At 51.5% G+C, this 21,628-nt stretch overlaps 1 protein-coding gene across 4 annotated transcripts in view; it reads right to left on the bottom strand.

The window, feature by feature from the left end:
- Positions 1–1,169: 1,169 nt before the first annotated feature.
- Positions 1,170–21,628, bottom strand: part of ACTL8 (actin like 8) — a 72,234-nt gene continuing 51,775 nt past the window's right edge. For 2 of the 4 annotated variants that reach the window (XM_020899249.2, XM_020899255.2), the window contains exons 2-3: positions 5,010–5,392; positions 1,170–2,624 (exon numbers count right to left, since the gene is read on the bottom strand). In XM_020899249.2, the coding sequence (XP_020754908.2) occupies positions 1,875–2,624; positions 5,010–5,357 (1,098 nt within the window). In that variant the 5' untranslated portion in view covers positions 5,358–5,392 and the 3' untranslated portion in view covers positions 1,170–1,874. Of the gene's footprint in view, positions 2,625–5,009; positions 5,393–5,697; positions 6,274–21,628 lie in introns of all 4 variants that reach the window. The other 2 variants (XM_020899250.2, XM_070458439.1) reach the window with 2 other exon arrangements.

Here is a 21,628-nt window from a genome sequence, read left to right as displayed (position 1 = left end):
GTGGCCGTTTTCACCAGTGTTTGCTCACCCTGGACCACAGTCTGGCAAGTCTCACCACCTTTCAGACTTTCTCACCATTATTACTGCGTTTGTAACGGTGATGTGTGGTCAGCGATATGTGACGTTACTACCGCAGTATGTTGAGGGCTCAGGTAAGGGCACGTATTAGCAGTGCAACGCTTTTCTTGTTTCGGCGGCGCCGGCTCTCAGCCGCGGCGCGGCCCCGCCACGGTGGCAGGCAGCGGCTTCTGCGGCAGTGCGCGCTGAGCAGCCCCGAGGAACGTGGGATCTTACGTTCCTGACGGGGATCGACCCACATCCCCTGCATCGCAAGGTGGACTTTCAACCACTGGGCCACCAGGAAGTCCCAGCAATCAAGTAGTTTTAAATTAAGTTGTGTATGTATTTTGGATATAATGATACTTCACACTGAATAGCCTGCAGTATAAACGTAACTTTCACATGCGCTGCTGATGTCGTTTAGTCACTCAGTCATGTCTGACTCTTTGCAACCTCATGGACTGTAGCCCACCAGGCTCCTCTGGCCATGGGATTCTCCAGGCAAGAATGCTGGAGTGGGTGGCCAAGGCCTCCTCGAGGGGACCGTCCCAACCCAGGGATTGAACTCGGGTCTCCTATATTGCCGGTAGATTCTTTACCATCTGAACCACCAGGGGAAGCCTTTTATACGCAGTGGGAAACCAAAACATTCAAGGGCTGTATCACAACATTCGCTTTCTCAGAGCAAGCTGGAAGCAAGCCCTCAGCATCCCCACGCATGCCAGTACCTGTCACGTGTGTCCCTGCAGGAGATGACAACCTCCTGAACCAGAAACCTCATGCGTCTTTTCATCCTGAAGTCCCCAGTGCCCAGCAGAACACCAGGCACATGGTAGGTTCTCCAGTATTGACTGAATAAACATTATATAAACAGGAACGCCAACTTCCGCAGAGCACCAGGACATCCAGAATGAGTGGGGAGGACACAGCCGTCAGAGAAGGGTGCTCCAGGCCCTCGCCCACTGGGCTCCGGGGAATCACTGCTCTCAGGCCCGCGAAGCCCCCACGGGCGGCCCGGGCCCCACCCCGACACTCACGTGCTCACACTCCTTGGGTCCCCCCAAAGGGACTGCCCACCCTGCCCCATCCATGACCACAGAAGCCAGCACTTCCAAACAAGGTATTTATTTGCACATGGAAAACAAGTCCCCGGCCAGGGGCCCAAGGGCAGGAAGGGCGCGCCAGGCTTCCTGCACCAACCCCCACTCAGCTGGAAGGAGGGGTAGGTCTACAAACTTCAACTCTCCCATCCCCACCCACCCTATCCCCTATTCAAAAATAATTCTCCCTTGCCTGCCCCCATTAAAACCTACTCAATCAAAAGAATGGGACCGCCAAGAGAAATGCCAGGAAAAAACAAGCAACTGTTAAGCGTGGAGATGGCAGCTAGCCGCTCCATCCCAGTGACAGACCAGCCCCCCCAAAGGGTTTCCAGGGTGGTACCCTGTCCTCCTATGGGGTGGATCCCACTCTTGAAGCAAGATAAAACCCTAGAACCTAGAAAAATCTCCCATGACCTTTGAATTCCAAAGCCAGCTAACCCCACCCCAGCCCAGCCTCTCGCTGGGATGAGCCCACCCACGCCCGTGCGGGAGCAGGCCGCTGGTCACATCCTGAAGCCAGCTAACCCCACCCCAGCCCAGCCTCTCGCTGGGATGAGCCCACCCACGCCCGTCGGAGGGGAGCTGGGCCGCAGGAGCAGACCACTGGTCACATCCTGAAGCCAGCTAACCCCACCCCAGCCCAGCCTCTCGCTGGGATGAGCCCACCCACGCCCGTCGGAGGGGAGCTGGGCCGCGGGAGCAGGCCGCTGGTCACATCCTGAAGCGCTCACTGTACTCCTCCTTGGTCAACCACTCGGACTTGTAAGTCGACAGGTGAGCCACGACGGACGCTCCCAGCCAGACGCTGAAGTGCCTGTTGGAACCCGCAAACACGGAGGCCCTGGTGGAGGAGAAATGGCTGGCCACCAGCTGGTAGAGACGCGTGGTGAAGCCCGGGTAGAGGGTGTTTCCCCCGCAGGGCACCACGTGGGAGGTGAGCAGCGGGCGCAGGCTGGGCTCACAGGCCTCGATGGACTCCACGACGGCCTGGGGGAGGCTGGGCCCCTGCAGGTTGAACACCTGGGGGCTGAAGAACATCTCGGGGGCCAGCCGCTGCATGGCGGTCAGCTCCACGGGGGTGCCGTCTGGGAGCTGGTAGCTGTTGCTCCTGTCGGCGCTGTGCGGCAGGCTCTGATAGAACTCCAGCTCCTCCCCCAGATTCAGTGGCACGTAGCACTTATACATCTGGGTGCTGGCCACGGTGTCCAGCTGGAACAGGTTGTGGCGATTGTAAGCTTCCTTGAAGAGGCTCTTGAAGAGATAGGCCGAGAGGTCCTGGCCCGCGAACTCCAGCGTCTTCGCCCCGGGCCACAGCGGGCGGCCCAGGTGGAAGGGCTGCACGCGGGTCAGGCCACAGCCCGAGTCCACCACCACGCCCGTCAGCAGGCCAGACGCGTACAGCGACATCTCCCGCTGGTCGGCCAGGAGGACGGACGGCACACCCAGCAACTCGAACATGATCTGCAGGAGGGGAGAAGACAGACGCTCAGCATGCTCTCCCCAGAACGCCCTCATCTGTGTTTCCCCAGGACCATGCCAGGCAAAGCTCAAGTCGGCACAGACACAGGTCCTCCAGGGACCGGCCAGTCCCCTGCGGCTCACGCCGGGGGGACTCAGGGAGGGTTCTGGGGGGGGGACTCAGGGAGGGTTCTGGGGGATCAGAAAGAGCCAGGCTGGCCCTCGGGAGCTTGCTTGACGATGGCCTTTCAGAGGGCCGTTCGGCGGAGGGGTGGGAAGTGCCTCAGCGTGTGAACACAGGCGCTGAGGCAGCGGGTCGTGTGAGCAGCGCGGCACAAGCCGGGACCAGGCCAAGGGCTGGAGGTGCGGCCTGAGCTGTCTCTGTCTCTGGCCGTGCTGGGTCTCTGCGGCTGCACAGGCTCTTCTCTGGCTGCGGTGGCCGGGCTGCCCGCCAGGGGCAGAGCGCAGGCCCCACTGCGGCAGCCTCTCTGCTCCCCGGCTGCGGCCTGTGGGCTCGGGGGTTGCGGCTCCCGGGCCCCGAGCTCAGGCTCAGGCCTGTGGAGCTCGGGCTTAGCTGCTCCACGGCACGTGGGACCTTCCTGGACCGGAAGTCGAACCCGCGTCTCCTGCATTGGCAGGTGGATTCTTCACCACCGAGCCAGCCGGGAAGCCCCTGGACCATTTTTTTTTTTTTTTTTAAGAAGAAAGAAGAGATGAGAGCAGAAACCCGTGCTGCACACAGACACGGCCTCCTGAAAGGTGGGGCAGCAAGGAGGGAAGGGGGCAGGGGAGGGAGACACACTCACCTCCTGACACGCTGAAGCCTGTCTTTTAAGATAAATACTTTCCAAACACCAAGACAAAGCTGGAGCTCTGACCTTCGGCGCTCGGCGCGTTCCCGGCTGATTCTCCCCTGCCTGCCACCCCCTCGGTCTTTACAGAGCACCCCACCCCCTCCTCCCCACCTGCCCAGCACTGGCTGCGTCCCCAGCGCTCTGACACCACAGACGCAGAGAGGCTCTAACAGCCCCACTCTGGAGCCTCTGGACACTTGGCCACCTTTGCAGGCCCATCTTCTCGCCTCAGTGGGAGGGCGTTCCACCCGTTCATATGCTCAGACTGTTGTCCCCTTACTATCCATTCCCCATACAGAAGCCAAGGTCCCCTTTTCCAAATAAAAATCAAATGCGACCCCTCACCCCACTTAAAGCCCTCCGGGAGCTCCATATTCACTCAAAGCAGAGGTTGGTGAACATTTCCTATAAATGGTTCAGGGTGTCAGATGTACCAAATAAAAATACAAGAGGCCCAATTAAATCTGAATTTCCGACGGACAACAAATAATGCTTCACTATATCCCAGGACTTCTCTGCTGGCTCAGATGGTAAAGCGTCTGCCTACAACACAGGAGACCTGGGTTCAATCCCTGGGTCAGGAAGATCCTCTGGAGAAGGAAATGGCAGCCCACTCCAGTACTCTTGCCTGGAAAATCCCCTGGATGGAGAACCCTGGTAGGGTATAGTCCACGGGGTCGCAAAGAGTTGGACACGACTGGGCGACTTCACTTTCACTTCACTTTATATCCTATGCAATATTTGATACACTGAAACATCTGCTGTTGATGGGAAATTGCAATCTAGATAGAACTGTATCTAGCAGACCTACAACCTAAGTATCTTCTAGGCTTCATGAGCTGCGGTCTCTTTCCAAAGACTCAGTTCTGCTGCTATGGGGTGAAAGCAGCCACAGGTGATATGTAAATGAGCAGGCGTGGCTATGTGTCAACAAATCTTTACTCATAAAGACAGATGGTAAGCCACACTTGGCCAACTGGCTATAGTTTTCCAACCCTTGATTTAGAGTAAATCCAACCACATCCCACAGCCTACCAGACCTGTGAGATCCGGCCCGTCTCCCTGTCACCACCGTCCCTGCTTTGCTGGGCTCCAGCCTCCCAGAGAAGGCCTCCCTGATCACCATTTTCAAAGGGGCTCCCGTTCTTCCCCTCAGTCAGTTTTTACCCCATTGCATTGTAGTTTTAGAACTGATTACTACCTGGGATTTTTGTTAACTTGTTCACAGTCAAGTCTTCCTGCAGAACATAAGCTCTTTGAGGACTGGAAGATGCTCTGTGAACATTTATGGAGCCCATGAGTACCCCGCGTCCCGCCCCCCCCGACAGCACCCTGTTCATGAGAGCATTGGCCTGCCGTGCCTCCTCCTCCGGGAGCGGCTCTGTGAGCCCCTCTCACCTAACACGAGCGCCGGGCACACCCGCGGGGCGCAGTCAGACTCCGTCAGTGCTTTAGAAGGCGGAGCTCCTGTGCCCCTGCAGGTCTGGACAGTGTCAGGCCCGCTCCCTGGAGGGGCAGCCCGAGAAGACCTCACCTCCAGGGTCTTCTGGCGGTCCGCAGGCTCCCTCAGGGGGCTCTCTGTGATGATCACAGGCAAGTCCTCATGCTCCAGCCGGTGCCTCTGCAGGATAAATGACCAGATGTGCTCCACACCCTCCCAGTTGATGACGCGGCCCCGCTGCACGGGATAGCTGAAGGTGTCGGGTCGGCAGATGTCGATGCCGAGACTCACACGCCGCCGGGCATAGCTGGGGCCCGGGTTCTCCTGGCAGGGGATGTAGTTCACGACACTGGGCAAGACCAGCTGGGGCTCATTCCAGCCCGACAAGCCAGCCTTCAGAAAGGCAGAGCCATGGTCGATGATGATGCTTCTCGCAGACATGGCAGAGGTGGGGGGGAGGTCTGCTCACGGGCCACCTGTGGAGGGAGAGGACAGGGGTGGTTATGAACCAACTCTAGGCCGCCACTGGCTTCTCCACCCCAGTCAAACCTCAGGCTCCCCTGAATTCATCTGCTCTGCTCACCTTCCAGGCCTTTGAACAAGCTGAAACCTGCACCTGGAAGGTTCTTCCCAAACTCCCATTCTACAAAGTCCACCTACCAGGCCCCACCTGGGACGTCCAGCCGATCCACTCGCCCCGCTTCCCACCAAGCTCCTCCTCCTGCACTTGGTGCTCTCGCCCACACCAAGTGGGCACTTCTGCCCCCCCAGGCCCGCTCACATTCTGCAGACTCCTAAGAAGCTGGTCACACAGGATGGACTTGGCGGACTTTGGCTGCCTGACTGAGGACACGTGGAAGACGAAGCTTCAGCTGCAGGGGCCACCGCCCTCGATAGTAACAGTGAAACAACAGGAGCAGCAAGAGGAATATGACGATGACAATAACAACTGGCGACCACCTCTGCAGCAGACGCTCTCTTATCTATCGAGAGCTGCAAGGTTGAAGTTTAGGTTGAAAGAGGCAAAACAGTCATGTGAGTCCATCAAAAATGATCAAATATCAACAATCTGAAACACATGTACACGTTTTTAGAAGCTTCACTCATAATCACTCAAGTGTAGAAACAACCTAAGTATCAACTGGAGAGGTACAGACAAATCTCCATTCGATAGATTAACGCTCAGCAGTAAAAAGGGATAAGTGAAAAACACAGCAACATGAGCAATTCTCAAACGCATGAAGCCAGATGAAAGAAGTCAGACTCGAGAGATGATGAAGCCGGATGAAAGAAGTCAGACTCAAGAGGTGCGTGCTGGAGGGGCTCCCATTCACACGACGTTCTGGAAAAGGCAAAGCTGTAAAGACAAAACAAACCAGTGGCTGTCAGCAGCCAGAGGTGGAGACGGGCTGACCCCAAGGGGCAGGGAGGCCCTGGAGGGCGATGTTCTATTCTGACTGTAGTGGTGGGTACACAACTGCATGCATTTGTCAAAACTCTCACATCCATACAGTAAAAAGAGTGGCTTTTACTCTAAGTAAAAACTAAGAAGCAAACCCAGTGGGTGTGGAGACAATGAAAGATACATGGAATCCCCCTGGCAGAAGGCAAACCGTCACACGCTCAGCAGCCTTGGTACCAAGGATGCACGTGGGTGTCTCGCGTGAGAGACACGCCCGGGGGCAGTTCCGCCCGAGGCCACACCCCGGAGCCGCCACTCCACCAGCGCTGCGCCTGCTTCCGTTTCTGAGCAGCAGCTGTGTCAACCTGCCGCTACAGAGCGTGGCAGCCGCCACCTGGCCCTGGCCAGCAGCCGCCCGCTGTCACTAGCCTTGGGGCCATGATTAGGCTTCCTTGAATTAGCTCTAACAACAGATGGGGGAGAGTGGAGAGAAGGAGCAAGACGGAAGCAAGGCGCCGGTCTCCTCCCTTGCCTGCTGGGACCCAGAGTGATGGGGAAATGGGCACCTGGATGACTTCCGGGACGCAGGCTGTAGCACCGACTTCTCTGCACCTCAAGAGCGGGGCAACTGGTAACCGCTTCCTCGCCCCTGGCGCCCGCCTCGGCATTTGGAATCACAGCAGATGCGGGCAGGCTAACGTCCACTGCGATGGTTGATCGAGTTGCTCACTTAGGGGCCTCCAGGTGGGTGGCCCAGCTGCCCTGACCTGGGAACTTGAGGATGGGGAGCAAGGGGCCATCCGCCTCCTGGACCATGACTGAAGGAAGAAAGTCTGAATGGCTCCAAGGAGCCCATCCCCAGGACAGAGACTAAAATGTACACGTTCAAAAGCATTTTACTGAGTCACCTATTGTACAAAACAAACCCCTACTGAGCATTATGGATGCAGATCATTCTGAAAGGGTTCTGGCCCTCCTAGAGCTTACAGTCTACAGAGAAAGACTGTCAGATCATGGCACCTGATCAAATGTGTCATGCATGCCAGGAGGGATTAGCACAATAAAGAAAAAGAAAATCTGGTAAAAGCAACAGGGAGTGTAAGGGGCACAGAGGCCTGGCGTTATTCTAAACAGGGCCTCTTTACAGAGTGACAGCTGTGCAGAGAAACGAATTCAGCGAGAGAATGAGGCATGTTGATTACCTGGGAAAGCATTCCAAGCGAAAGAAACAGCAAGTGCAAAGGCCCCGGGGCAAAAACTGCCAGCTGTGATCTAAGAGCAGCCCAGAAGCCAGTGGGGGACATGGTGAGCAAGGGGAAGGGTGCTGATCTCGGATGGGGCCTTCAGGGGGTGTCTGTATTACGCTTCGAGCTAAGAGAAACCACCAAGGGTTTGATTTGGGGAATGAATATTATCTGACTTGGGCTGTAAGAAGGACAACTGGGCTCATGTGAAGCACAGACCATGAGGGCGAGAGGAGAAGCAGGAGGAGGAAAGATGTGAAAGGTGACGGCGGCCTGCACTAAGCTGGGAACTGCCGAGAAGGCGAGAAGTGGTCTGAGTCTGGGTGTATTTAAGAAAGATGGATATGACAGAATGGGAGACAAGATGAGGAATAAAGTGCAATGCCAAGATTTTTACCCCAAAAGCCAGAAGAATGATGTCTGCGTTCACTAAGATGAAGCCTATGGAAGGAACAGGTTGGGATAGGGAGGAAATGGGGAACTTGATTTTGGACATGATGGAAGTCTGAGATGTCTACCAGACACACAGGAGGAGGTCTTGAGGCAGAGTTTACAGTTGCCTGAGCTGGAGCTGTAATTGAGAATCAGTTGCTTCAGTCGCGTCTGATGCTTTGTGACCCCGTGGACCACAGCCCGTGAGGTTCCTCTGTCCATGGGATTCTCCAGGCAGGAATACTGGAGTGGGTTGACACTTCCTCCTCCAGGGGATCTTCTGACCCAGGGATCGAACCCACCCGTGTCTCCTGCATTGTCAGGCGGACTCTTTACCACTAGCGCCACCTGGGGAGCCCTAAAGAATGGGTGGAACTGCAGATTCTGGGGATGGATGAGATCACGCAGGGACTCAGTGCAGAGGAAAACGGATGTCTGAGGGGCTCTAAGGTCTGGAGGCTGGGCGTTGAGAGGGACCAATAAAGAGGATGAGAAGCAGCAGCCACGGAGGTGAGCAGGAACCCAGAGGGACTGTCTCAAAGGCCAAGCAGAAAAAATGTTTCAAGAAGAGAAGAACTGCATGTGCTGAGGAATCAAGATGAAGATAAAGACCGACTGGATGAAGCAACACAGAAGCCATCAGGCAAGAGAGTTTCACTGGAAAGGCGAGGAGAAAGGTCTGAGGAGTGGGAGAGATTCCACAGAACCGAGTCTGCTCTGCAGAAACACCAGCACTCCACAAAACAAAAAGCAAGGCTACGGGAGCGCTGAGAATTAACGGACAAGGCCCCCAACACGACGTAGGTTTTCTGATCCTGGACCACTGAGAAACGGATTCCCACAAAGAGCATCAGTAACATATTTCTGGTCCCAGTCAAGATGGAGTAAGTGCACTATAGCCCTCTCTACCATGAAAGATGACTAACAAGTTTGAAAACATACAAAAAGCAGCTACCTGGAGACTTGAAAAGCAAAAGGAAAACAAACCACAGACTGAGGAGGAAAGTCAAACTGAGAGAAGCAACCGCGCAAGGGCGAGGTTGTTGCTTGTTCTGGGTCCTCTTTTCTCTCGCAGCATTGACTTGAGGCATATAAAGCATGTCCTTCGATCATAAAGGAATTAAAAGAAGTCACAATCAGAATGGTATCTGGAAAATCTCCGAACACAGGAAAATTAAGTTAAAAGGGTGCCTGGGTCAAAGAAAAAAATCATAGAATACTTAAACTGAATGCAAACTGAAGCAGAATCTAAAACCTTGGGACACGCGGCTGAAACAGGGCTCGGAGGGGTTACAGCATTGCAGTTCAGTCGCTCAGTCGTGTCTGACTCTCTGTGACCCCGTGGATGCAGCACACCAGGCTTCCCTGTCCTTCACCATCTCCTGGAGTTTACTCATGCTCATGTCCATCGAGTCAGTGGTGCCATCCAACCATCTCACCCTCTGTCGTCCCCTTCTCCTCCTACCCTCACTCGTTCCCAGCATCAGGGTCTTTTCTTATGAGTCGGCTCTTCACATCAGGTGGTCAGAGTACTGGAGTTTAAGGTTCAGCATCAGTCCCTCCAATAAATATTCAGGATTAGTTCCCTCTAGGATTTACTATTGTGATCTCCCTGCAGTCTACCTGACTCTCAAGAGTCTTCTCTAGCACCATTTATAGCATTAAATGTTTATATTTTAAAAAGAAAAACATGTTTCAAATAAGCTTCCATCTTTAGAAGCTGGAAAAAAGAAGAATGCATTAAATTCAAAGCAAGCAGTGGATGGAAATAAAGAACAAAATCAATAGGAAACCAATAGAGAAAAGTCAATAAAACCAGAAGCTAGTTCTTTGAAATGATTAATAAATTGATAAACCTCTAGTTAGATTGAGGAAAAAAAGAGGTAAGACACAAAGGATTGCTATCAGGAATGAGGTGACATTACTTTGACACTACACACATGAAAGAATAACAAGAAATGATAATGAACAATTTTGTGACTATCAATTTGACAATATAGGTGAAAAGAAGAAATTCCTTCAAAGACATAATCTAGTCAAGTTATAGAATATATAGAATATATAGAGAGAGGAAGGTTAATAAAATTATATTCCTTCTTGAGGAAGGAATATATAACCTGAACAGCACTATGACTATTAAAGAGATTTGGTGTTTAAAACTTCCCAATGAAGAGAACTCTAGACCAAATAGCTTCACTGCTAAATGCTACCAAAAATTTAAAGGAAAAAGTGATTCTAATTGTATACAACACCTTCCAGAAAGCCAAAGATAAAGTACCATATCTCGTGAGGGCAGTGTGACCTTGGTGACCAAATCAAAGATACTATAAAAAAAGAAAAATACAAATCAAAGTCTCTGATGAACAAAATCCTGAATAGAAGATCAGCAAACTCAGCAATACATAAAAAGAATAATTTGTTAATTTTGTTGTTTGGTCACTAAGTTGTGTCCATGTCCAACTCTTTGTGACCCCAGGGGCTGTAGCCTGCCAGGCTCGTCTGTCCATGGGATTTCCCAGGCAAGAACACTGCAGTGGGTTGCCATTTCCTTCTCCAGGAGATATTCCCAACACTCATCAACTAAATGGGGCTTTTCCCAGAAATGTAAAGCTGGTTTAAGATTTTTAAATTAATATAATTCAACCTATTGACAGAAGAAAGAAGAAAAACTACACGACCATCTCAGTGGATGCAAAAAACAATTGGACAAAATTCAACATAAACTTATAATAAAAACTCTCAATTACTAGGGATAAAAGAGAATTTTATTAACCTAAAAAAAGGCATCTGCAAAAAAAAAAAAACCCTTCAAATAACACACTTAAGTTTCCTCCTGAGACCAGGACTAAGGCAAGGAGGTCAATTCTCAACACTCAGTTGCTGGAAGTTCTAGCCAGCACTATAAAGTGAGGAAATCATGCAATAAAGAGCATATACACTGGAAAAGAATAAATAAAACTGTTCCTGTTTGCAGAAGACACAACCGTCTATACAGAAAATCCCAAAGAACTTACAAAAAAATAGTAGTAATAACTGGGCTTGGACAACTCCCATGATTACTGTAAGTTCAATATTTTAAAAATCAACTGTATTTTATAAGCTAGCAATAAACAGCTTGAAATCAAAATTTTTTACAACATCAAAAACTATAAAATACTTTGGTATAAATCTAACAAAACATGTTATACTGAATACAATATGCTAACAACTACAAACAAACACTGATGAAAGAAATCAAAGAAAACCTAAATAAATAAATAGGTATGCTGTGTTCATGGATTAGATGATTCAACATCATTAAGATGTTAATTCTCCCTAAATTGACCCTTAGATTTAATCCCAACCAAAGTCAAGCTTCCCTGGGGGCTAAGATAGTACATAGTCCGCCTGCAATGCAGGAGACGTGGGATCGGTCCCTGGGTCGGGGAGATCTCCTGGAGAAGGGAATGGCTGCCCACTCCAGTGTTCTGGCCTGGAGAACGCCATGCAGAGAGAAGCCTGGCAGGCTTCAGTCCATGGGGCTGCAAAGAGATGGACACAACTTAGCAACTTTCACTCACTCACTCAAAATCCCAGTAAGATTATTGTTTCAGATATCAACAAGATGATTCTAAAATTTATATAGGAAGACAAAGAAACTACATTAGTCAAAATAATTCTGAAAAAGAAGAACAAAGTTGGAAGACTAATACAATGTGATTCCAAGACCTACTATAAACCTATAGTAATCAAGAAAGTATAGTACTGGTGAAAGGACGGGCACTCAGATCAGTGGAAAACAGCACCCAGGAACAGACTGCGACAAATATAGCCAACTGATTGTGACAAAGACGCAAGGACATTTCAGTGATGAAAGACAGTCTATTCAACAAACGATGCTGGAAAAAACTGAATCCCTCTGAGAGGTTTAAAAAAAAACCCTCAACCCATTCTTCACCTCTAATACAAACATTAAGTCAGAATGAATTATGTAAACCATAATTATAAAACAACAACAACAAAAAAAAACCTGTAAGACTTACAGGAGAAAACAAAAGAGAAAATCTCTATGACTTTACCTAAGAACATCTAAGTGTTCTCAGATAAAACATCAAAAGCAGAGCCCATAAAAGGAAACATTTGTATCCGAGACTTCATCAGAATTAAAAACTCCTGCTTTTTGAAAGACACTATTAATTAAAATTCAAAAGACAAGTCACAGGACGGTAGAAAATACAGTTTACCCTTGAATGATACAGAACTCTGCCCCGCACAGGTCCACTCAGAGGCAGGTTTTTTCAATAAACACCCACAACAAGGCTATGCAGCCCACGGCTGAATCCAAAGATGCAAAAGGTGGGCAGAGAGGACCACCTGTAGAGCTACATTCAGAGTTTCAACTGTGCAGGGCCGGTGTCTCTGGCCTCCATGTTGTTCAAGGGTCAACTGTATTTGCAAGTCAAACTTCTGACATAGGACTTGTGTCCAGAATATAAAGAGCTATCAAAAAATCAATAATAAGAAAAGAAATGGAGGTGGTTCAAGATGGTAGTGCAGGAAGACCCTGAATTCACCCTCTCCCACAGGACACACCAAATCTACAGCTACATGCGGGACAATTCCCTCTGCAAACTAGCTCAACTGCTCCTCGACAACAAAGGATAAGAGGCAGAGACGCTGTCTCACCCAAAACCCCACCCCCGGCCCAGAGGCCCACAGCTGGGGGATCTCACAAGTAGGGCGCTTCTCTCTGAAGAGAGAGGGGTCTGTATCTCACACCGGGCACCCCAACCCTGGGGCCTGCCCTGGAGACGACACACCCCACCGCACCTGGCTTTGAATACCAACAGAACTCACGTCCCAGAGGGAGTGGACACCCCACTCTGTAACATGTTTTCCGTTTTATTTTGGGGGGTCATGCCAAGCCTGAGACATACACGTTTGCAAAAAGGATGTGTCGGGCTTCGCTGGGCCAAGAGGACTGATGGAGACTTGTGGGGTGAGGAGGAGCCCCGTGGGAAGGCAGGGAAACAGTGCCAGCTGGAGCAGGGGCTGAACTGTGAACCCGAAAGAGGCCCCCCCAAAATAAGAGAGATTCCCCGTTGTGTTCTAGGACAAGGACGGAGATGCTAGAAGTAGGACGGACAGGGTAACTGTCTAGCCAGAGAATCCACCCTGAAAGGGCTCGTGGGCAGCCTCACTCGCCTCAGGACCCCAGGCAAAAGCAGTGAGTGTGCCAGCACCTGGACACACACGAGACACTGACCGGTCAGCCGTGCAGCGTCTGCGGCAGGGACGGGGGCCTGCGGGGCTCTCCCCAGGATGGAGGCACCAGCCAGCCTCCTGTGCGGATGCCCTCTCTACCCCGCGAGCTCCAGGGGACAGGCCCCGCCTCCATGCTACCCCCTGCCCCTGCTAAAGCCGGCAGGCGTGCCCAGCCTCACACTCCCCCGTGGCCCTGCTAAAGCTGGTGGGCACACTTAGCTCCCACAGGGGACATCCCCTGAGCGCCTGGCTCTGGTGTCCAAGAGGGGCTCGCATTTCCGGGCCCCATGGACCTGAAGCAATCAAAGACATTTCTTGGCAGGATACCACCTGCAGGGCACTGCACAGCCCTCAGACCGGAACACACTCCCAGGCTCCCTGTGAAAAAGGCCTGGTCACTTGCCCTGGAGCTTCGGCCAGAGGGGCAGGCTACAGGCACACCACACATCTAGAGGCTTTGGGTCTACTTTTAAAGAAGCAGGTTGGGAGAAGTGTGAACAAATGAATAGAAAAAGGTGCGTGCGTGTGTGTGCATGCGCGTGTGCACAATGGAATGGTACCCAGCCAGAAAAAAAGTAAGTTTGCCATTGTGATGATATAGATAGACCTTGAGGGCATTATGTTAAGTGAAATAAGACAGAGAAAGACAAATACTGTACGATTTCACTTTTATGTGAAATATAAAAACAATGAACAAAACTCATTCACAGAGAACAGACTGGGGGCTGCCAGAGGGGAGGGCAAAATGGGTAAAGGGGTGAAGAGGCTATAAAGTGAGTGAGTCACAGGGATTTAATGTTCAGCACAGTGAGTGTAGCCAGCAATACTGTACTGCCTATCTGAAAGTTACTAAGAATAAATCTTGAAAGTTCTCATCACAAAAAGAATTTTTTGTGACTTTGTATGGTGACAGATGGTATCCAGACTTACTGTGGTGAACATTTTGCAATGTATACAAATACTGAATCATTATGTTGTACACCTGAAATTAATATAATAAGTCAAGTATATGTCAATTTAAAATTAAAAAGATGACAGGAAATGAATATTTTAAAACTGGGCCAAAGATGTGAACATGCCATCAAAGGGGCTTTATAGATGGTGAGCACACAAAAAGATGCTAAATATCACGACGGAAATGCTAATTAAAACCACAGTGAGATGCTACTACATACACACTAGAAAGGCTAAAATAAAATTTAAGTACAATACCAACTGCTGCAAGGTTAGAGAAATTGGAACTCTCACAAGCTGCTGGTGGGAATACACAAAGGTACAATCAGGGAAAGAGCTTGGACGTTTCTTACAAAGTTAAACACATACACTCACACCAGCAATTCTCCTCTGAAGAGCAGTAAAAGCGTAGGTTCGCATACAAGCCTTTGTGCCAATGTAAAAACCACTTTATACCAATGCAGGTCACTAAGAACTGGAACTAGCTGTTCACCAGTTCTTCAGCTGGTGAATGAACAAACAAACTCGGGTACCCTCATTCCACGGTGTTCCTTCCCCTCAGTAACGAAAGGAAACTGACGACCGAAGCAAACAGCACAGTGACTGACTTCCAAAATCAGCCCCCGAGTGAAGGAAGCTGGACCTATCTGCCGCAATTTCCACTGATCTGGCACTGTGGAAAAGACACAGCTCTGAGGACAGAGGACAGGTCAGCTACTGCCAAGGGCTGGGGGTGCGGGAACGCGCAGACCACACAGGGGGAGGGGGAGCAGCGCGGGGTGGGACTAGATTATATCTTGGCAGCAGCGCTGGTTACATACCTGTGTGCATTTGTCAAAATGTAGAACTACACATCAAAAAGAGTGACTCTTACTGCACATAAATTTTTAAAAAGCACATTTCAGGAACTATGGGTAAAATGTGAATATGGGTTATATTTTCAATGTTAAATTTCCTGCCCTTGATCACTATATTGTGGTTTTGAAAGAGAATATCCTTGATTTTAAGAAGATCTGTGAAGAGGTATTTACAGGTAGAATGTCATGCAATTTACTTTCAAGTAGATCAGGGGAAAAAGCATGTATAGATAGAAAAAGCCTCAAAGCAAATGTGGTCAAAAAAATAACTACTGAATATGGGTGAAGGGTGCATTCTGAGGTGCATGGAACTATTCTTACACCTCTAGGCATGAACAATTCTTAAAATTAAAAGCTTTGAAAAAAAAAGGATGAGAGGAGGGAAATTAGTTTATATTGGAGACAGCCGGTAGACAATTTTGATGAGTTCTACTATGAAAAGAAGCAAAGAAATACAACAGATGTGAAGAGGTATGGGACCCCAGGAGGTTTGGGTTTTTTTAAGATAAGAAATAATATGCTAAGGGCTTATGCTGATTGCAATAATCCAGTGGAGGCAGAAAGTAAAATCACAAGTAAATCTAGACTCTGTACTATTAAACCCGTGCCTGCTTCTCCACATCGCCGGTCTCCAGCCCCACTGATCTTTCCTGTTCCTCTGTCCCTGGACCACAGCCTGTCCCCTCCTCCCGTGGGGTCCGGCATATGCGTCCCTTTCTGTCTGAAACACCCGTCCCAGCTCTACAGGAAACCACCCTTCCAGGCTCAGTTCAAGGGTCACCCCACAGAGAAGGCTTCACTGGACCACTCACTCTGTCCTCAGCCGATTTTACACTAGCTGCTCTTATCATTTGCACAGCACTCACCCAAGTAAGCACTCACTCACTTTTCTGTCTAGCTACCTAGCTCCCTCTCACAAACAGGAATCTAGAGTCCAAGGTGGACGAGTTCTGGTCTTTTGCTTCCATGTCCCCATCACATCACTGGCATACTTTTGTTAAATCCATCTGGGCTGAATGATGCATTTCTTAGAATACACCAACTCGCTGGCAGCGCCACTGTTCCACATGGACTCCGCGCCCATGTCCCTCAAACAGCAGACCCTGCTGCAGGCTTCTGGCTCCCTGCCCACTCAAAACCCATTAACAGCTCCCACAGCCAGGAAGGAGGCTTCCCAGGTGGTGCCAGGCGTAAAGAACCTGCCTGCCATGCAGGAGATGCAAGAGATGTGGGTTCCATCCCTGGGTTGGGAAGAGCCCCTGGAGGAGGAAATGGCAACCCACTGCAGTATTCTTGCCTGAATCCCATGGACAGAGGAGCCTGGTGGGCTAGTCCACGGGGGGGTCGCAAAGAGATGGACACGACCGAGCGCCCGAGCAGGCCCACACACAGGCCACAAGATGAAATCCGCGCTCACCCTCATGTGCAGAGGCCCCCGGTCCCGGCCCCCGGCCGGCCTCCCCGCCTCCTCTCCTCTCCACACACCTGACGCTAGAGCTGGGCTGCAGCAGGCGCTGCTTTAAAAACCGGGCCTTCCTGCGCCTCTTCCGTCTGCAGCTCTCTCCCACCCCACCTCAGCGGTCTCTGAGATCCCAATCAAGCCTTCCCTCCCAAAGCCAACATCACACCAGACAGCTTCCACCTGGCAGCTCACGCCTCCAAGGACCACACAACACGCGCTGAGCGCTCGCTGCGCATGCGGTGCTGGCCGCAGAGGAGCCCGCTAACCTGCGCAACCCCAGGACGGGGCACGGAACTCTAGTCATATCTCTGGCTTAAGGACAGAGCAATTAACGTTTAGAGAAGCGGAGGAATCAGCGGAGGAGTCAGCGGAGGACACCCTGGCTTCAGGGCAATCAGCAGTCACACCCACGCCTGGGTTTCCAGAGGCCCAGCTCCTACCACCGTGATTAACCACGTGACCTTAGGTTACTCAATTCTCCAAGCCGTAGTTTTCAGATGAGAGAATCTCCCTTTCATGGATGCTCAAAGGATTAGTAATACCATCTGCAGGCAACAGGACGCAAACCTGAACACACTGGCTTTTGCTAAACCTGTGGTGCCCCGACTGCGCCTGCTCCCGGTAACTGTCTGCCCGGGGTCTCTTCTCACCTCCAGCCACCACCTCTCCCCTCCCCAGGGTCTGCAGTGTCTGAACACAGAGGGTCTCTGAGGGTCTGCCCCTCGGGGCTCCACCCGGGGCCCCTGTGAACTGCTCTGTGGTTATGAACATTCTGCAAGGACTTCTCCACTTGGGACTTCTATCTATTGGGTTGGCCAAAAAATTTGTTCAAGTTTTTCCATAATACCCTACATAAATAACCAAATGAGCTTTTTGGCTGATCCAATCTCAGGGGCTCTTATACAGCTTGGAGAGGTTAGCGGATGGTTGGTGCCAGGGGGTGGGTGCTATCATCCTGGTGTTCATTCATGTATGTACCCATAATCCATCTCCGGATCCATCTCCAGGACCCTCTGCTGCTAGAGAACGCGGAGTGTGCTTCCCACAACCTAGGCATCCTGCAGGGCACTTCTGTCCTCATTTCAGAGCACAGCCCATCTGTGAAGGAGGCACTATCACTGGTCTATTTTATGTCTAAGGAAACGGAGCCACAGAAAACTCACCCTGTTTCCCACAGCTTTTGAGGAGCCGGACTAGGGTCAGAACCCACAGTCTCTGGCTCCCGAGTCCAGGCCTCTCACCAGGCAGCCACCTTGCTTCTCATCCCACAGCTGCTGGGTTCAGCACAGCACAAAGACGTCCACATCCCACCCACCGTGAACGTGCTGGGATCCGGGGCAAAGGACAACGAGGGTTCCTAATCACTTAGCCATGCGTTAGGGAGAGCTACCTGGATTCTCCAGAGGAACCACAACGACCTTTTAGAGGCAGGAAGACGGAGGCAGAGAAGGGTGTGAAGACGCAACAGCGCTGCTGGCTCTGAAGACAGAGGAGGGGCCACAAGCCAAGGAATGCAGGCAGCCTCCAGAAACCAAAACAGGCAAAGAATCGGACCCTTCTCCAGAGCCTCCCAAGGAACACAGCCCTGCTTTTAGCCCAGTGAGACCCATTCTGTGCTCTGACCTCCAAACAATAAGGTACTAAATCTGCAATTTTAAGCATGACGTTTGTGGTCTCTTGTTACAGCAGCAGCCACAGGAAACTCAAACAGATGCTGAAACAGCTCACAGCCCTTTCCTGCTCAAAGCTGGCCAGGCCATGGCAGTCTGTGGCGTCTGTGGCAGGGTCCGAAGGCAGAGCCCACCCCAGCACCCTCCCCTGGTCCCTATGGGGGGATCCATCCCAGGCTCCCTCAGGCTTTGTCTGCCTACCAGGTGAAACCAGACATTTTATCTCGAGACCAGACCTGGCCCAGCTTCCCTGCAAAGCAGGAACCAAGCTGGGAGCACAGAAGCCAGGGTCCCTACACAATGGGCCGAGGACATGGGCTCACAAGTCCCCTCCCTGGGGGCGAGGTGCTGGCAGGCCCCACCTGCCAGAGGCAGGAGGGCTGAAACTCATTACAAGAAGCCTAAGGACAAAGGTGAAGTGGAGAGACTTCCCTGGTGGCCCAGCGGTTAAGAGCTCACCTGCCAATGCCAAGGACAGGGGTTCGATCCATGGTCTGGGAAGACTCCACGTGCCCCAGGGCAATGAAGGCCGCACACCCCCAACACTGAAGCCCGCGTGCCTAGAGCCTGCGCTCCACAACAAGAGAAGCCACTGCAGTGAGCAGCCACCTGCAACTCGAGAAAGCCCGCAGGCAGCAATGAAGACCCAGTGCAGGCAGAAACACACAAATAAAGTTTTTAAAAGGGTGGTGTTGATCCTTCCAAGGAGCATGTGGGTCCAAAGTGAACGTGAAGTCGCTCAGTTGTGTCTGACTCTGCAACCCCATGGACTGTAGCCCACCAGGCTCCTCTGTCCATAGGATTTTCCAGGCAAGGGTACTGGAGTGGGTTGTCATTTCCTTCTCCAGGGGATCTTCCTGACCCAGGGATCAAACCCGGGTCTTCTGCGTTGCAGAGGCTTTACTGTCTGAACCTTTACTGTGCAAAGGGTTGGGGGCACAGGACGCAGCTCAGAGAGACAGAAAGAGACATCAAATTTGCATGAGGGGAAGACAGGGTTTTAATTACTCCTTTTCTTAACCTCATTGTGCCTTGAGGTATTTTAACATTACTCTCCCTGGCAGGAAGGATTGATTGATTGTCTCTTGGCATTCAGAAACCCTGATTAATGTAAAACTAACCAGTCGTTCTGAACTCTGGGGAATTAATCACTTAAATGTGGGAATTACTCAATAAACCGTTCAAACATGCAATAAACCAAGCCATTAAAAATTAATCGCTCGACATCCCAGCCGTGTAAACAGGGCTAATAAGATCCTGGCAGCTTAGAGTGAGGAGGAAAAGGAAGCAGCCGGGGGAGCAATGACTTTAACCAGCCACCCCCAAGAACCAGAGTGGACACACACCGATGCCCCAGCCACATAGCCCAGATCACTGGGTCAGGGGACGTCTGCTTCCTGGGCCCTCCCGCCCTGGCCCTAGGACAAGGGCAGGCAGATGAGAGAGAGAAAGGAAGTGCTCCCGGACTGTTAGGAGGATGTGGTGGGGGTTAGAGCTACTACCTGTGGCAAATATTTACTGAGCACCTACTATGTGTGCCAGGCCTGTGCTGGGATCTGCAGATATGAGCAGAGCTCACTCGACTGCATTTTGGAGATACTTCATTTTTACAGATTGAAGGGCTGTGGCAATCCTGTTTCGAACAAGTCTATGGGTATGATTTTGCCAAGAGCATCTGCTCACTTCATGTCTCCATGTCATATTTTGACAATTATTTTAATTTTTCAAATGTTTTCATTATTGTTGTATTTGTCACAGTGATCTGTGACCAGTGATCATTAATGTTATTATTGCAAAGAGATTATGACTCACGAAACTTCCCTGGTGGTCCAGTGGCTAATAAGACTCCACGCTCCCACTGCTGGGGGCCCAGCATCTCTGGTCAGGGAACTAGATCCCACAGGCTGCAACTTAGACCTGGTACAGCTAAATAAATCAGTTAATTTTTTAAAAAAAAATATTATGACTCACTAAAGGTCCAGATTATGGCTAGTATTTCTTCAAATAAAATACTTTTAAGTAAGGTATGTACATTGGCTTTTTAGACACAGCATTACTGCACACCTGACTACAGCATGAAATTAAAAAGTTTAAGTTAGTCACTCAGTTATGTTCAACTCTGTGATCCCATGAGCTATAAGCCTGCCAGGCTCCTCTGTCCATGGAATTCTCCAGGCAAGAATACTGGAGTGGGTTGCCGATTCCTTCTCCAAAGGGTCTTTCTGACCCAGGGGCTGAATCCAGGTTTTCTGCATTGCAGGCAGGCTCTTTGCCGTCTGTGCCCCCGGAAAGCCCTCACTAGAGCAGAGAGTGAACATGACCTCCATGTGCACCGGGAAACCAGGACACCCACGTGCCCCGCTTTGCTTCAACAGCGGCTTTGCTGCCACGGCCTGAAACCAGACCTGCCACACCTCTGAGGCCTGCCTGTGGTCAGGAAGACAGCACAGGTGTCTGTGAGTGGGTGTGTGTGTTAGGAAGCGTTTGTTTTCTAAAACATTGGCTATAAAGGAAAATACAGCACGGGACGGTGGCAGGTATTATGGGAGAAAAAAGTTCTTACTTCAGACAAGCTGATCAGAAAAGGCCTCTCTGAAAAGATGCCGTTTGCATGAGGCCTGAAAGAAGTGGTGGCACGCAGTGTCGAGGGGTCTGGGGAGGCAGGCGGCGAAGGCCCCCAGCACGAGGCACCCAGAGGCTGGCAGAGAGTGCCCGGAGTGCGGGCTCCGGGGGCAGCCGGGCAGTAAGGGTGCGGAGTGTCTGAGGCCAGGAAGCCACGGTGACTAGCTTCCGCCCGGGGGACGCTGCCACTGACGGCTCCCGAGAGGAGAATCACGCTGGCCATGGCGACGACACCGGAAGATGAGGCAGAGGCAGGCGCAGGAAGGCCCGCCGGAGGCCGCTGAACCGTCGGGGCGGCCAGCTGCTGCCTCCCCAGTGCCCGTGCCCCCTCCCCAGCCAACAGCCCCTGCTCCGGACTCGGGGCCCGCCCGCCCCTCTGCCCCCACCGAGGCGTGCACTGGGCTCACTGGGCTCTCAGCTCAGAGGCGTGTCCCAGCGCTCTGAGCGCCTGTGATCTGACCGAAGAGCCCCCCACGGCCCCGCACGACTGTCAGCCCCGAGATGGCCACAGCCTCCGCCTGAGGACGGGGCAGATCCTGAAGACAGCAGGTTTAGCCCGATGAGCTTGTCCCAGCACTGTGAGCGCCTGTGATCTGACCGAAGAGCCCCCCACGGCCCCGCAGGACTGTCAGCCCCGAGATGGCCACAGCCTCCGCCTGAGGACGGGGCAGATCCTGAAGAAGGGCAGGGCCAAGAAAGTCATGGAAAACAGGGCCCCAGTGCGACACCAGCGACTTCTGGACCAAACTGTTCCTGAAGCCAGCTACTTCTGAGGCTTCCAGCTCTTTCCGTCAGTTTCCTTGTTTTCAGCCAGCTGGAGGCGGT

Source organism: Odocoileus virginianus, chromosome 30 (assembly GCF_023699985.2).
Source record: "Odocoileus virginianus isolate 20LAN1187 ecotype Illinois chromosome 30, Ovbor_1.2, whole genome shotgun sequence".
NCBI lineage: Eukaryota > Metazoa > Chordata > Mammalia > Artiodactyla > Cervidae > Odocoileus > Odocoileus virginianus.
The sequence above is the reverse complement of the archived record's forward strand: the minus strand, read 5'-3'. Positions and strand labels throughout refer to the sequence as shown.